This window comes from Lynx rufus, unplaced genomic scaffold (genome assembly GCF_022079265.1).
Source record: "Lynx rufus isolate CCGP_SWC_20201006 ecotype Redwood Valley unplaced genomic scaffold, mLynRuf1.p SCAF_4, whole genome shotgun sequence".
In the NCBI taxonomy this organism is placed as follows: Eukaryota; Metazoa; Chordata; class Mammalia; order Carnivora; family Felidae; genus Lynx; species Lynx rufus.
In genome coordinates, this window is record NW_025814856.1 from 80,174,435 (window position 1) to 80,191,457 (window position 17,023).

The 17,023-nt window shown below is 36.3% G+C and overlaps 1 protein-coding gene across 1 annotated transcript in view; it reads right to left on the bottom strand.

Annotated features, from left to right (window-relative positions):
- Positions 1–17,023, bottom strand: part of KMT2E (lysine methyltransferase 2E (inactive)) — a 99,864-nt gene that overhangs the window by 6,641 nt on the left and 76,200 nt on the right. The window contains 6 exon segments of the mRNA XM_047096473.1: positions 522–666; positions 826–1,080; positions 4,236–4,544; positions 4,849–5,013; positions 13,163–13,261; positions 14,192–14,456. Of these exon segments, the coding sequence (XP_046952429.1) occupies positions 522–666; positions 826–1,080; positions 4,236–4,544; positions 4,849–5,013; positions 13,163–13,261; positions 14,192–14,456 (1,238 nt within the window).

Below are 17,023 nucleotides of genomic sequence, written 5' to 3' on the forward strand. Positions count from 1 at the left end.
TCCCCACCCCTCCCTGCGTTAATTTTACTATTACAACATGCATTATCTTGCCAAATGACTTACAGGCCTAGGAGTTTCTAAGAAGTCTTACAAGTACAGATGTTAATTTAATCGATTTATTCTAAGAGTTCTATTGAATCTGAGAAGCAGCCCGTAACTTCACCCCTAAACCCCAACATACATAGTACTACAAATGAAGGTTTTCATGTTTATCTTCATCTAAAAGGTTAGAGGACAGAAAAAAGTTAACAATATGCTTCTTGGGGCCCCTGGGTGGCTCAGTCAGTTAAGCGTCTGACTCTTTTGATTTTGGCCCAGGTCATGGTCTCAGGGTTGTAACATGGAGCCTGCTTGGGATTTCCCCCCCCCCCTCCCCCCCTGCCTGCACATGCTTATTTGCTCTCTCTCGAAAAAAATGCTGCTTTTATAAAGTACATAATAACTAGAATATGTTTGCTGTAAAAACCATTTACATCCTGCCACATTCTTCACACTAAAACAGTACTGAAAAGAAATTCTACCTGGAAGAGAACAGCTATCATTTAATAGCAGTGGACTTTTACTTTCACCATTGACTGTAGGACTTCTGGATCTTTCTTGACAGGGTGAATTAAATCTATGTAAAATTGCTGAGTTTTCCTCTTCTAAAGCTTGTTTCAACCATCGCTGAAATACATAATAAAGGAATAGAAGTCAGTTTGTAGCTATTTATACAGCCTGTAAATGTAAAGCTGATGCTAAAAGCATTTCACTGCCAGGAATGATATTAAGGAAGGAGACTGGCCTTGGCTCATCCTAGATTTATATAGCCAAAGAACAGTTTACCTTCTTGCATGAGCCAGAAATGTTTTCAGTAGGTTCTTTTCTTCTCCTTTTTTCTGAAAGGAATGGTGAAGTAAATCTGATATAGTGCTTAGGAGTAGAGTATACGTGGGGGCTGTAAGTGAGGCCGGGTAAAGAATTGAGCTGTGTGGCTAACACTTCAGGATCTGTAGTTATGCGCAGAGGCCTTTCTGAAAGGCTGTCAGAAGGTTTTCCAGTCTTCTCATTCTTCTCACTTAACCATTCACTGACCAAGTGCTAGAGAAAAGAGAAATCCGGATCATTCTACATGTAATTACAGTTATACAGATGCTCCTATAGAACACTCTGACCCCAAATCTGAAAACATATTATCCAAAATGAAATATTAATTTAAATCATTCATATGTCTAAAAAATCAATCCATCATTCTACATTTCCTTGGGTACCTCGTCTTACTCCTAAAATTTTTTATACAATAGTACTTTGCAGGAAGAAATCACATAATGGTACCTTCTGTAAAAGAGTCAAGTCTAAGAGATTCAGTACCATCTTATAAACACACAAAAACACTGAATTTAGATTTGCTACTGCTTCAATGACCTGTTTGTTAGAAAAATCTGATTTTATGCAGTGCTTTTCTACCCTGATTGACTATCAGAATCCCCAGGAGATGATGAGACCAGTGTATATACATTAAAAAAAAAAGGAAGGGGGCGGGGTGTTGGCATTGACAATCAATATTTAAAATTTTACATAATCCTTTTTAAAATTCTGTTGATTTTTTTAATTGACAGTGCATGCAGTTCAGACTTTACTGGTAACATGAATATGCCTGATCCCTAAAGTATAATGATTACTCACTTTTCTTGTAGGCTAGTTTTAGTTATTTAATAAAGTTTGACTGTAATGGGCATGGAAATAAGGATTACATTTATCAGCACAAGCACATTTTGTCTGCTGTGTGGGCACTGATCTTTTCTATGTGGGTATCAAATGTATCCTTTTTATTTTTACTGGAAGTGTAATTTGTTAAAAAAAAAAGTACTAAAAGTAGTTAATACATTCTTACACATACAGATAAACACACATTAAAAGAATGATCTACCCACATCCTGTCTTCCAGAGATAATCATTATAAGCATTCTAGTATCTTTTTTTTTTCTCAGTGTCTATACAATTGGTTATGTCCAGAACAAAAACCAGAAAAGCACATGGAATCTGCACCCAGATGCCTGGATTATGCATCCTGGCTTTTCCACTTACACTGTGACCTTTCCATAGGTCAAGTTATGCAATCTTTCCACATCTCAATCCTTATCTGTCAAAGAAGGGTCAAAATAGAAACTAGCTCTACAAACAGGGTTACTGCAAGGATTAAAAGAGCTAAGTAACATAAAGTTCTTCAAACAGTATCTGGCACAGAATAAGTACTATGTATTATTAAATTGAATGAGGCCTTTACATTAGGAGAAATCATGATAATTCGGTACTCAAACAGTATACTGTTTAAAAGAAGAAGGGAAGGGGCACCTGGTGGGTGGCTCAATCAGTTAAGCATCAGACTTAGGCTCAGGTCATGATTTCGTGGTTTGCAAGTTTGGGCACCACACTGGGCTCTGTGCTGACAGCTCAGAGCCTAGAGCCTGCTTCAGATTCTGTGTTTCCCTCTCTCTGCCCCCTCCCACTCCCACTCTCTCTCCAAAATTATAAATGCTAAAAATTTTTTTTTAAATAAGGGAATACCATCAACAAAACCTGTGGCAAGAGAGGCTTTTTTAGAGAATCAAATATGATATAAGAGTCTACATCTCAGGTCAGGAATTTAAGTAAATTGATAACACCACAATAATTTAGTCACTTAAAAATTAAAAGGCAGGAATTATGTCCTATTTGTATCTTCTCTTTTAACCATGAGTTTTTCTTTTCACTAATCCAAATTACAAAGAAAAGGTGCAGTTATTTTTTGTCCTTCCAAAGTGGGCAAGAATAACTTAATTGTTTGGTTTTGTTTTTTTAATTCCAGTATAATTAGCATACATTTAACTGCTCATTAATAAGGCAAGTGTTGGCTTGTTCAAGATCTGAAGGGCTGTAAGGAAGAGTACAGACTTCCAATTAGAACTGTATTTAGATCTTATCTCTAACTAACCCTCTGATTCACTGTGAAAGTACATTCCTGGGCTCATCCTGGTTGTTTACTGATATATTTCTCCTGGCTTCACACTACCTACAAACTGTGCTGAACTTGGTAAGAACAAAGACAAGATAAATTAAGTCTCAAAATATTTTGTTATAAAAGTGTGCGAGAATTACTATTTATGGTCTAACCCCTCCCCAAAGAGTCTAAGGATTACCACTTTGGTATCTCTGCTCCAATCTACCATACTCTACACTGGGGGTGGGGGCTTCATATGGATGTTCTGTTATTTCTGAGCTATAAAGCTCAGGTTGATTTACCTTGGTGAATAGTTTCATAATTGCCTCATTCAATCTGACAGTTTTTCAAAGATGAACAAATTGATCTAAACCTGCCCTTCCCTTACGGCAATCAGTAATTCCTTCACATTTAATTTTTATTATTTACCTATGCTGTGAAATTTGTAAGAAATACAAAAAAAATAAAGGATAACATGTAAAACCAGTTGTTACTGAGAAGAGTAAACTTAGTACATAGGGCATGCAAAAATAGCAATTTTGATAAATTCTTAAAATCACTACATTATGATTTACAATACAAAAAGGCCGTCTTGATATACTGAATATATAACTGTCTTTAATAATAATAACGCAAGCATTTTTATTAACTGATTTTTATAGTTCTGTGATTCTCATTCTTGGTTTAAAAAAATTTGTCAGGTGGGGCTGCCCAGGTGGCTTACTCAGTTATGTATCCCACTCTTGGTTTTGGCTCAGGTCATGATCTCATGGTTTTGTGAGTCTGAACCCTGCATCAGGCTCTGCACTAACAGTGCAGAGCCTGCTTAGGATTCTCTCTCTCCAGCTCTCTCTGCCCCTCCCCCGCTCGCGCTGTCTCTCTCATAATAAATAAAAAAAAAAAAAAACGGGCGCCTGGGTGGCTCAGTCAGTTAAGCGTCCGACTTCGGCTCAGGTCATGATCTCAAGGTCCGTGAGTTCGAGCCCCGCGTCTGTGCTGACAGCTCAGAGCCTGGAGCCCATTTCAGATTCTGTGTCTCCCTCTCTCTCTCTGCCCCTCCCCTGTTCATGCTCTGTCTCTGTCTCAAAAATAAATAAACGTTAAAAAAAAAAAATTAAAAAAAAAAACACAATAAAACTTTGCTAGGTGTAAAAACTATACCTGTTACTCTGTTTCCTAATGAGGTTTTACAGAATGTATCTTAAAAACACAAATCTATTTCACATCATAAGACACTGTTTTTAAAAACAGTTCCTACATTCATTAAGAATCATACCTTCTTTGTTTTAGGGTACTTTGTAGGACATTTATTAAGTGCTGGAACTTCAGTTTCAGTAATTATTTCTGCTAGTGCAGTTTCAGTTTCTGGTTCTATTGAAAGTACAGTATTTTCAATATCATTTTGTTGTGAAGTGACTTCTAGATCAGGAGAAGACGGCTGGATATCTGAGCACATGCTGACAGTTCTGTGTCTGCGCCGCTGCTGCCCAATGTGAGTCCTGCTCCGAGAAAAGCTTTTTCTCTGTTTCGTCCTATTCACTTTGGCAGGGGCAGGCTTGCTAGCAGTTTCTTCTTTTGCTTGTTCCTAATTCAAAATACAACAGAGTGGAACTTTTGATACTGTGTTTATGTAAGTGAGAAGCTGAAATCTAAAAGCATTAATTCATTTCAGGAGGTAATGTCCTTAAATGTTTTTCTGAATTCTGATATATACTAAATTACATTTTTCTTATTGAAAAACAAATAGGATCTTGTATCTCAAGTCTAAAATCTCCTAGCATTTGAAAAATGCCACTGAGCAGCATTAGACAGAATTCCTTACAGATGCAACTAAACCAGGTGTGACAGTCTCACTGGAAAGTGCTTAAGGGGTGAAAACAAAACTAAACCTGAGTAGCTTCGGCGTCACTGACAGCCTGCGCGTCTTTACACTCTGTTTTAACTTCGGTTTTGGCTGTGCTGATTCTTTCCAAAGCTTGTTCTCTTCTTTTCTCTCTTTTTTCAAGTCTGGCAAAAGCTTGCAGAATTGCTTCCATTTTCCTTTCTTCTCTTGTCTACAAAATTTAAATTTCAAGTGGCATAATAAATGTCATTGCTCTGAAGTACAATTCAGAATTGCAAATGTTCATGGCAAATGTAAAAAATAAATTCTGGGATGTTGTTAGCAAAACCTCCTATTGATGGTACTTGGGGAGTGAGGGTGAACATATACACTGGAGAGCCTCAGAGTCCAAAACCTCTCCAGAAACCCTGTCATTACAAATATATTTCATGAAAGGAATGAATACTTGTTGGATCACTGTTCACGATACAGATAAAGCAAAACAACAACAACAACAAAAGCATCAAAAACTACCTTGCTCTACCAAACTGAAAATCTCTTTCTTCATAGAAGTTAGCCATTTTTTCAAATAAGATTCGAAAAGTTCCTACGTTAACAAATGTTGAAAAGATTACATTCATAGGAACTTAGGGAGCGAATATATTATTGACATTGTGGTACCAGGATATTACAGGCTGAAGTGCTGCGTTCAAATTCTGATTCTACCAGTCATTTGCTATCTTTGTGACCCTAGGCAACTTCACAACCTAGTTAACCTTTTTGAGCTTTTTACAAAATGTAATAATAATTACACTTCACTGAGTTCAAATAGAAGGTATCTGTGCAGCTTGCCAACAGCACTTGGAAAATGGTGGGCATCCCCTAGGTGTCGATTATTATTTGTACTTTAGCTTTCTTGCCCTCAATTACAATTCTTCTAAGGCATCCTTCTTCCTCTGACCTGTCTTCTGCTGACAGTTCAAGGCAGGGACTGGAACAAGAGTTCCTCTGATCTTCAGTTCTCTTTGGAGAGAAAATATTAAAAGCAAGACCCAGAGCCTTGGCCTGTGGGCCTGGCAAATGCTTCAGTTTTCAACCAGAAACAGGAAGAAGCACTTTCATCACCTGTCCAGTTCTCCAAATGAAAAGAACCAAGTCCTGAGTCTCAGATCCGTTTGGCTTTCCTCTTGTGTCAGTGACATGGGGGAGAAGAGTTCGAAACTCAAGGTCGGGATGCATGCATAGTCTTCTCCAACTTGGAGCTTTAGTTCCAGTAATTACTAGCACAGTTTCAAGCATTAAGACACCTATACTCTGGAAACTTTGGCTTACTACTCTTGCCTGTATTTTTTTTTTTCATTTTTTACACTCAATAAGGGGACAAAAATCATCTGTCAACAGAACTCCTCTGACAATAGTGACTTTCTAATTAATCAGTTTTCAAAACAAGTTATCCTCAGTCTCTTTATATTACAGGTAAGAAAACTGAGGTCCACGGAGGTAAGATTGCTTGTTACATGTCTGCATCTTCCTTCTCTTGCTCTGGGGTGGGTAACTGGCACTAAAAAACGGCAGAGGTGAAAGTAGTCTTTTCACTGGATCTGGAAGTTTTAAAGCTGAATTCTTTCCTTAGTTAATTTCTATCTCTGGTCTTTTAATCACTTTACTCAACCTCCTTGCATCTTATGGCTCTCTATTAAAACCCTGTCTCTATATTAGGGCTTTTCTAAAATCCTAAATTTAGAAATCTGGAGTAATTAGAAAATAATTTGGGGGGCACCTGGGTGGCTCAGTCCAGCTTCAGTTCAGGTCATTATCTCGTGGTTCGTGGGTTCATGCCCCACATCAGGCTCGCTGCTGTCAGCACAGAGCCTTCTTCTGATCCTCCTCTGTCCTCCTCTCTCTCTGCCCCTCCACCGCTCATGTTCTCTTTCTCTCAAAAATAAATAAAAAATGATAATTTTCATAACTGCTTCACCTGTTGAACAGGGGAGCGGGTGTGGAGAGAGGAGAAGGGGCTAATTACTGTGGCTATTTTATCTCTTCAAAAAATTTTAAAATAGATCTGAGAAAAGTACATTTTTCCAGAAGAAACAAACTTGGCAAGAATGATTTTATGTGTAAAAAACTTACCAGTATTTAAGGTAAATATGAATTTATGACAAAATAAGTTTGACATAGTCCAGTATTCACTGGTTTTAGATGGTCAGAATGAGAGAGATTGATACAAGGACCAAACTCATTCATTTAAAAATTTTTCTAAAGGAAAATCCTTTAGAGATGACTCCATCTTTTTGAGCTAGTCAAGATCTTAGGGGAAAAAAAAGTCTAGTCCTGTGCTGAAGAAACCAAAGCCCATGTGTATTAAGTGACTCACTCAAAGGCAGAGCCATAATTCTTATCCAAGGTTCCTGGTTCCTAATTTACTCTCTCCATTTAACCACCAGTAACACTACATAAGCAAAATAAAGCATAACTCCTCTCACATTTACTACAACTGTCAGCCAAAGCACTAAAGAGATATCCTAATACCTTTAACCCAACTTCATCTTAAAAACACACAAATGTTGGAAATGTAAGCATGCTTTTGATTTTCTACATGAAAAAAATCATTAGCACACTGATCTAATTTTATTTTAAATTCCTGAAGGTTCCCAGGTCATTCAGCATTTTCACCAATGCATCCAATACATTCTTTGACACATAACCATACATATAGTATCTAGTTAATGACTGAAAACTTAGCACCAATTTTACAGACCTACCTGGAAAATAACCAGTTTTATATATTATGGCTTAGGGTAGTGACAGCCTGTGTAGGGGATCAGTGAAATCAGGAGTCCTAATTAACCTCAGCAGACCCTAACATCTGTGCTTGATGTAGTTGAGATTATACTTGTCACATAAGACATGTTCTATAACCAGGACTCATTCCAAGCCCATGAGCAGACCTCAGGATCACTGTATTATCTGTGAGCTGGGCAATTATTGACGCTGATCCAGAAATTACAGTTAAACAGGTTTGCCTTTCAGGAATGAAAGTGACACATTGTTAACGCTGGAGTATTGGGAGCTAAGCTGAAACTATGAAGGCTCTCTGATGAGATCAACAAATTGCTTTTATGACCTGTATTTTAGTTTATGGTTTTACAGCAGCAAATATAGAGTGCTGTAATTCCTGTAAGCGAATAAAGTCTGCTTACTATCCCTTAAAGGCATTTTATCACTTGAGGAGTGGGTATTTTGAAAATTTTTATTCCAATTTTGTGCTTCCGTATGTAAACACTGGAACACAAACCTGACTTGAAATCCTCTAACTTGATAAGCTTGGAAGAGACTATGGAGAACTTGTCTAAGACTCCTATTCAACAAATGGGGAAAAGGTAAAGTCCAATATAGTTGTAGGGGTACATACTAAAGAACACGGCTTAAAGTTTGATACAATATTGCAACTGAAAAAATAAACCCCACTGAGTAAATTGTTATAATTCATCCCAATTAGCAATAACTGGTACTTTTTAACTGAGTGAAAATAAGCTGATGAACTGTGCCCCACACTAGCTTTAAAGGGAAATGTGCTTAGTAGTAGAGCTAAAGAATTGAGAAGGAAACAAAATGAAGACATCTAGAGACTCAAGGTTTCCTTTTTTCCCTTGCTAACAGATAAGAAGTGGTTCTTCTTTAAAAACTTGCCTTTTAAAGGAAAGGGAACCTGGAGGGCCAGTCTGCTAAATTACCCCACCCATAGCCTTGAAACAGAAAGTAAAAGGGATTCCTTACTCAAATGACTTTGCTTATCCTCTCGAACAAGAGTTAGAGATTAATTTATTAATCTTTTAAAAAATGGTTAAGATTATTGATTACCAATAAAATAATTGCAAATAGTCAGTATGGCTTGTGGAGTATCCCCATTTCTTCTCTGCCACACAATGATTCAGTTTCTCTGCACAGTACTGTTTCCTTTTTGATATTTGTTTCTTATTCCATGCACTTGTGTTCCATGAAAGCTTCTCCAGAACCTTGCCTTCTTTTTCACCCAGTACTTTCAATGGTGCTCAGTGTATAGCAAACACTCATTTTTGTTAAATGAATAAGAACTGTATATACATTATATAAAGCATATGTCACTGTTATATGAAAGCATGAGTGAAGTATTTAAATGAGATTTGGGAAATCTTGAATTTATTACAAAGCAGCTAAAGCTGAATATCCTCATTTTGTTTGAATAGAACCCTAATAAAAATAAATGGGTTCCCATTTGCTGTTCAATACCATAATGTCATTAATTACTCGTCTTTAGAAACACAATTCCTAAACTCTGTGATGAGAACATGGGACCTAAGAAAATCAGAATTGGTAACCGACATCAACTTAATCATGTTATAAGAAGAGAAAAGTGAGATGGGGGATATATTTCACATGTCATCAGATGGCTTTCCTGGCAAGGCATTTATCCTGATATCTTACTATTAAAATTTCTTCGGCATTTTCTAAAGCTATCTTCTAAGTCAAGTTACTTCCCTAGAGGAATTAACAGTAGTGTTTTCCCACAGGATGCTTGTTCCATCAGATAAAAATCTGTGGGATGTCAACGGTATCACCACAAACAAGTTGGAAGGGTGTCAAAATTTACAAAATGCCTTCATAAACAGAATTTTTCAAATTTTTAAACACACCACTATGTATATACTGAAGAACTCAAAGTTGGGGATCTAAAGCACTGTTTACTAAACTCAACTGGCCCCAGAGCTTCGCCCGCCCCCTACCCCACAAAACATATTAGTGTTCTGTGGAATAATTTCTGATGTGAAGGATGAGGGATAAGAAAATTATGGCAAATCCTGCATCCTGGCAAGGCCTCCAGGGCACTACCTGGGCTATAAGGAAGCTTCACTTAATTCACATTCATGGGCCTACCTATATCTCTACTTAAATGGCTGCCACAAACATTTAGTAGGCTCATTTATGTACTTTATAAACACCTGGAATTTTTTTCCACAGGAACTGGGGCTGTAACAGTTTATAAAATTATAAATTCTCACCCTTACGTAGTTTATATTCTAGTGATCTTCAATTCTTAGTATCAGCAGATACTTCAAGAGGGTCTTTTCATGTCATTATACACTGGGGCAAGCCTGATTTTTATTTAAAATTTTCAAAAGCTTTATACTTTAATTGATCACATGTTAGTTCAACAAAATACGATGAGCTTCCCAAAATCTAACCCCTTTCTGCATACTTTCTTTACTTCTGACAAGGTTATATGGCCACCTCACCTCCCCTTACTTCACCTCCCGTGCACCTGGGGGAATCCACTCAGTAGTGCCCTGGTTTTGGAATCAGGTGAGTATAAACGGCCTACTTGCATTTCAACTGCCATAGCTTAACGGGGTTGATTTTAAGATTCTCCAAAGTCAGTTCCAACCACCGCCAAAGAGGTATCTCTTACTAGCTAAAAGGAAACCATCTATTTATTCAGTTCTATACCATTTAGACACAGGTGTGCTTTCGTAAGTAGGTAACAACTTTTTAAGGGGGAAAAATAATAGAGGGAAAAATAAATTTTTTAATAAAAGAATAGCTTTCTATCTGGCCACATAGTAATTTGAATAAACATTCTTCCATGAAATCTTTATCATTCAACACTTCATGTGATCTGCTATCAACCAACCTTATCTCCCTGTTCCCCCACCCCAAAAAACCACCTATATAATCCCAGCCAAATATGATTTATCACTTTTACAATTACCTCCAGGCTCTTTCCCCTGGAGGGCTATTTCTGTACTCCATGTAACTCCATACATTGTACTCCATACAATTTAGTTACAAGGTAATCTGTACTTGTTTAAACCCCACCCCTAAGGTCCATCCTAAATAGTACCTACTTCATGAAATGGTCTTTGACCCTACCTCCAACCACAGCTGTAAGTTACCTATCATATTTATAGCTCCTTTACCACATTTCTTGCTGCACCATAATAGTTTCTATAAATGCCCTGGAAGGCAGAGACATTGGTCTTCCATTCTCACCAAAAAAAAAAAAAAAAGAAGCAACCAAAATACATACTTCCACCAGTGCAATTTTTGGAGACTGAGCAAAATGCTAAATATTAGGTCATGTATGAAACTTCCATTTGTGTAGGTAAACACTGTCAAATCAACAATTTCATATGGCTCAAGCTACACTACAAAAGGATAGGCTAAAGTATATTTGAATTTGGACATTACATGGTATTTATCTGGGAGGAGAGTAGGACTAACTCCTTTTGTATCCCAATCTTGTAAATCTACAAGAGAACTAGTACCCAATAATGATTTAAAGTCTTTCCTCTCACAGGAGGAAATTTCAGTCTCTCAGGAGCTGACCTTAATGTTTCTAACTACTACTGTTAACCTACCCAATACAAAAGGCAGACACCAAAGGCTGATTAATATTTAAACTTTTCAAAGCCAAATATTTTGGTCCTCAAAAATACCAGTATGTGGCAAGGGGTGGGGAGAGATCATGCCAACTGGCTTAAGAATGCCAACAGTGCTTTTACATTCTGCTTATTTGACCATACCCAAAAATTCTGTAATTAAAATATCAAAGCAAATGTACCAATTAGAAATAACACTGCAATGATTTTGAGGGTCAAGGAGCCAAAGATTTTTAAATATTTATTTCATATCCCTTCAAAATACCAAATTCTAAACACTGATACTTTGCAAGTTTTCCACATTTTATTTGTATGAAAAACACCCAGCTGCACAGCAGCTACCTTAGAGGCAGATATTAAAATGAATATGCTAAAATGGATATAAAATTTAAAGCATTTGCCTATATTAATATAGCATACTAACAGGTAAAATCCTGACCAAAAATGGATTCCCAAGTAAGCCTTTTTGTTTGTCCAAAGTTCGATCAGCAAAAGGGTATTTCTATTTTCTGGGATCTGAAAATGAGGATGTTCTAAAGTTCATGGATTTTCTCAGCATTAATAGATAAATTTTAAAAGTAGCCCCACAGTCATAAAAACTTTTAAACAAAATGCAACCTGAGTAAAATTATTTTAAGGGCATATAACCTGTTTTTTAAAAATTTCATGATTTTTCAAAGTGATTGTTGTAGCCCTTAACTTATGAAAGAGGTTCCTCCTTATCATACACATGCATCATCCAAAACCAGTGATACTCCAAATTGGTTTTGCAGATTAGCGCAAATATGCTGCTGTGGCAACTGTGGAATGAACAGGCCAATACTGAAAATCTCCTCAAGAAAGGGCCACAGGTGATTTGGGTAGGTACAGATAATTCAGATGTAACCACATCTTGAAAAGGGTTCAAGATAATTCCTTTAGGTATAGGAAAAAAAACCCTCCTCCTTTCTTTATAACCAACCACGTCCAGTATTTTCTCCTAGTTGTTTTTCTTCTCTCTGATCTCTAACATTACCCTGTCCCCTCACAGCAGTGTTTGTGAAACCTGCAGACTGCAAAAGTTGGGCTTTGCTTTCACAATTCTGAACATCAACAATAAAACCATGTTGGAGGAATGACTATCCAGGCAATAAAAAAGACAAATTAAGTAGGCCTACAATGACCAAATTCCAAAGATCCTACCCTTCCCTAAGTACATGACACCTGCAATTCCATGGAATTCAGCATGAAAATCACAGACATGAAACAAAATAAAAGGGAGTGGGGAAAACCCATAGTAAGATCATTAGTTGGTGTGTAAAATCATCTTCAAATCTTTGGGCAAACTATATCACAAAACTTTCTTAACTCGCCTAAATATTATATCCACTGCCAAATTACCATGGACTTCTATGAAAATATCTTGTATTATTTATTTGCAAATATATGTATAAAAAGCGGAACAAGGAATATAAATTCTAAACGTATTTTAATGAAAATCTTGTGATACCAGTATGAGATACAGAAATAGTAGCTACCAAACAGTGGGTTGTTTTTTTTTGTTTGTTTTTTTTTTGTTTTTTTTGCATAAGCCATTTATTTGGTGCTATTATAAGCTTTAAAATTCCATTTTTGCTTTACATTAAATTATGAAGTGAAAGGTACATTTAGCTAATGAAAGACATTTTGAACAGTGATTCTGGCATTAAAATTTATTGATAGTTCTCAGCTTCAAAAATGTTCAAAATTTCTTAAATGTCACATTCTAAAATGTCTAATGAACACACAGTAAATATATAAAAGATTAGTGCAAGTTACTTGAATGGTAACAACAAAGCCAAACAGAAATGCTCAGCGGCACATCCTGTTTGCTAACTTGAAACAAACAACAGGCCTCCTAAAGGCAGCGACAATGACTATGGGAAGAGCAGCTGTCATAAGCGCAAGTGACAGCATGAAGCAGCTACTGGCTTCCCAACTTACCATCTTCCTTTTCCTTTCTGCAATCTGCTCCTCTGATTCCATTTCTACTTCATTGCTAATGGGAGTTTTTTCTTCTATATCATCAATAAAATCTGGTTCCTGAAAGATGGAAATGACTGCTTTATAGATACTACTATTCCATCTACAAACTAGGGACACTGCACTATTATAAATGCCTTTCAACCACAACTAACAAATTCAACGTAGGAAAATTATAAGCCTACTTAAATACGTTTCAGAATTTTAAAACTGGTTTTAATTCAACACTTTCAAAATTATGCAAATAATTTTGCTTTTTAAAGTTAGAGTCAGTGTTATCAATAGAGCCCACAAGGTCAAATATGGTAGCACAGCCTTCTGTTTATAGTCTTCCCAAAACATGAACATACAAAATTACTTCATGAGACCCAGTGCCTACAAACACCAAGTGCCCAATAAATGTTTGTTCAATTTGAAACTTAAGGGAAATTATTAAATTGATTAAACTATTGTTAAATTAAGGAAGATGGGGTACTGGAGATGAGTAAAACTGTACTTAATTTTCACATTTAAATGGTCCCTAACTTTCATTTGTGTAGAGGGCAGAAAACAAACTATTCCCTGGCAAAGCAGACATAGAGGGCAAACTCATTCCTCCAAATTACCGTACATGTTAAGAGAATTTTCTCTGAACAATCTTATCTCTCATCCTTATAGAATTATGCCTCAAATATTTAAAAAAGGAAATTAAGACTTTAAATAAGAATTTTATTAACATAAGGACAATACCATCTGGAAGAAGTTTTTAATTACCCAGTTATAGAAATATCTTGCATTCAATTCTGCAAGGATATGCTGGCTGAGTTATTTACTAACAATGCACAAATTCTAGTAGAACCTGTGTTTTATGTTTCTAAGTACTTCATTAAATAACAGGTTTAACTTAAAAAATTTAAACCATTTTACATAAAGCAAAAAAGAGGTTAAAATATGACAAGTTATTTTCTTTTGTTGACTTCGGCTGACAATCAGAAGAGCATAGTTCAGTACCTGATTATTTGATACTGATAGTCTCAGGGGAGAAAGCTTTCTTTGTTTAGTTTCTGGGCTCTTCATTTTGTTGGTTGTTCCTTCACAATCCAGAGTAATATTCTGATTTTGTGTATCTTTTTCTTTTGAAATATCCTTTTCTTTTTTTCCTTTTTTCCTTCTGGTCTCATAACCGCTATTGATGTTTTCCGTGGATTCAGAACTACGTTTTAGAACAGGGCACTCTGGATTTTCTTTGAGGCATGCGCAGTCCACCTTGTACTTACTGGAAAGATAACCGGTTAAATATTTATTCAGGATGCAAACTTTAAAATCTTCTTATCCACTTTAAGCTGCAACTCTGTAAATTCTATGCTACTACTATTTATGAGCAATCCTTTTCACTAATTTGCATTCCTATGGTAACTATCACAAAAGAGATTTTATTTCCTCACTTAAAAAACATAATCATTTGAAGTTGATTTCTGACCAGAGATTGGGCCTTCAATCAAAAGGATAACCAGTTATGGTTTAGAGAAGCAACTCAAATTAAAACTGAGCCTTTTTAAGTAAAATGATACTGTGGCTTACATTAAGGCAAAAACAGTATTTACTTCAGTGGTCCCAAACCCTAACTAGTTTGTATTTTACTTTAAGGAATGACTTCAATAACCAAGTGTCTTTGAAAAAAGGTAAAGTTATGCTTCTTTTTGCCCCTCCTTACATGTTCTCTCTTTCAAATGGAAGCTTGAAAAATAATTGCACTCTCATCTTCACTGCAGTGATATATATTACTCCCACCATACAGACAAGATTAATGGGCAGAGAGGGGCAGCATTTTGTCCAACGTCACATGCTAGCTAAATGGTTGGGACAGCATTCAGGTACAGGTTTAGGGGAGTCCAAAGCTCACACTTTTCATCTCTTCAATATTTCTTAACTCTGCCCTCCGTATCTCTACCACCAACGTTCAATTTCTCTCTAGGATACAGGCAGCATGCCAAAATCGGAGTTAAACAGTAGAAGCCTCCCACTTTACATGTTTTAATTAGTTTAGTGTTTGTTCACAATAAAAAAGTTTCTAATACTCCTACTTGCTCACTTTCAAGACTAGTATAAGTCAAACTTGCTAAATCTGTGAATCAGGGATAGAACTCAAAAATTTATGATCTACTCCCCCATCTCCCCAAATCAGGTATTGCTAGAAACTAGGTTGAAACTTTCTAGATGTTTTGATTTCAGGATAATAGAACTCCAAATAATGATGGCTAATAGCTCATGTTTACCAAGCACTTATTTTGTGCCAGGAATTGTTTTAAACACTTTACATATCTTTTTTTTTTTTTTTTTTTTTTGAGAATGTGTGCACACACAGGAGCTCGAGTGGGGAAAGGGCAGAGGTGGGGGGGGGAGGGAAAGAGTGAGAGACAGGGAGAGAGAGAATCTTAAGCAGGCTTCACACCCAGTGCAGAGCCAGACCTGGGGCTCAATCTCATGACCCTGAGATCAAGACCTGAGCTGAAATCAAGAGTCAGATGCTCAACCAATTGAGCCACCCAGGCATCCCTGAACACTTTACGTATCTTAAACTCACTGAATTTTCAAAACATTGCTGTTTGGTGAGTATTATTATTCTCACATTACTTGTGCTGTAACAAAGCACAAAGGGATAAGAAGGTTATATAGCTAATAATAAGCAACCAAGCTAGGATTTGAAACCAGATTATAAAAAGCTTATATTCTTAACCACTTATGGGATACAGTCTTTCAAAGCAATGGGCAAAGAGCCATTATGCTAAATTTTCCACCTTCTGGGGGGAGAAAGGGCTAACAAGGAAATGCTGAAGTTATAATAAATCTGACTGCCAACAATTAAGTAGAGATGCACAGGGCAGGAAGAGGAATTTCACTGACAGAAAACATAATGGATATTTAAAACTTAGGCATTTAAATAGGTTACCATAGAAAAATTTAAAGATAAAATACAGAATAGGAGGAAATGAACTGAAATGCTTATAACCGAATACACAAGATACAAAAGGAACCATCCCCCCAAAAATCAGTATGAAAAAGACTGCCCAGGAGCAAAATGGAAGATGATTAACCAATTCATCAGAGTGGAAACCCAAATGACAATATATAAAAAGATCCTTGGGTCAAAAAATAACCAAAGAAAATGGTAATTAAAAATATAAAAAGATACCATTTCACATGGATTAGCATCAATTTTTAAAGTCATAACGAGAATGGAGCAAGGAAGTAAAGCTGCAAGAATAGAAACTGGTCATTATCCATATCTTGGTTATTGTAAATAATACTGCAATAAACATAGGGGTGCACATATCTTTTAGAATTAGTGTTTTCTAATATAACATTATATGTCAATTATACTCAAATTAAAAATTAACCCATGTCTGGTGAAAACTGAGGCTGTGCACACTCTACAACCCAGCGAGTACACCCCTAATTCCGTACCACAGAGAGAACATGTACCCACAAAGACGTGTTCAAAAAGCCACAGGAGCACTTTTGGTAAATCTAAAGGTCCACCAATAGTGGAATGGATAAATGCCATCAACAGTGAAAATAAATGAACTAGAGCCACACCTAACAACAGAACTAAATCTCAAAGTAATGAATGAGAGAAGATGAATGCAAAATAATACAGATTATAATTTTGTATATTTGTATTATATTTGTATAATTTTGTATTATATTATGTATAAATACATAAAATTTAAATGGAAGCTTTTATATCAGAATTAACTTTAACTTTCTTCCCTAGTGTTTCAGAACAGCAGTTCTCAGAACTTCCTTACAGTACTCCAACAAACACTTTTACTGCAAGAAAAC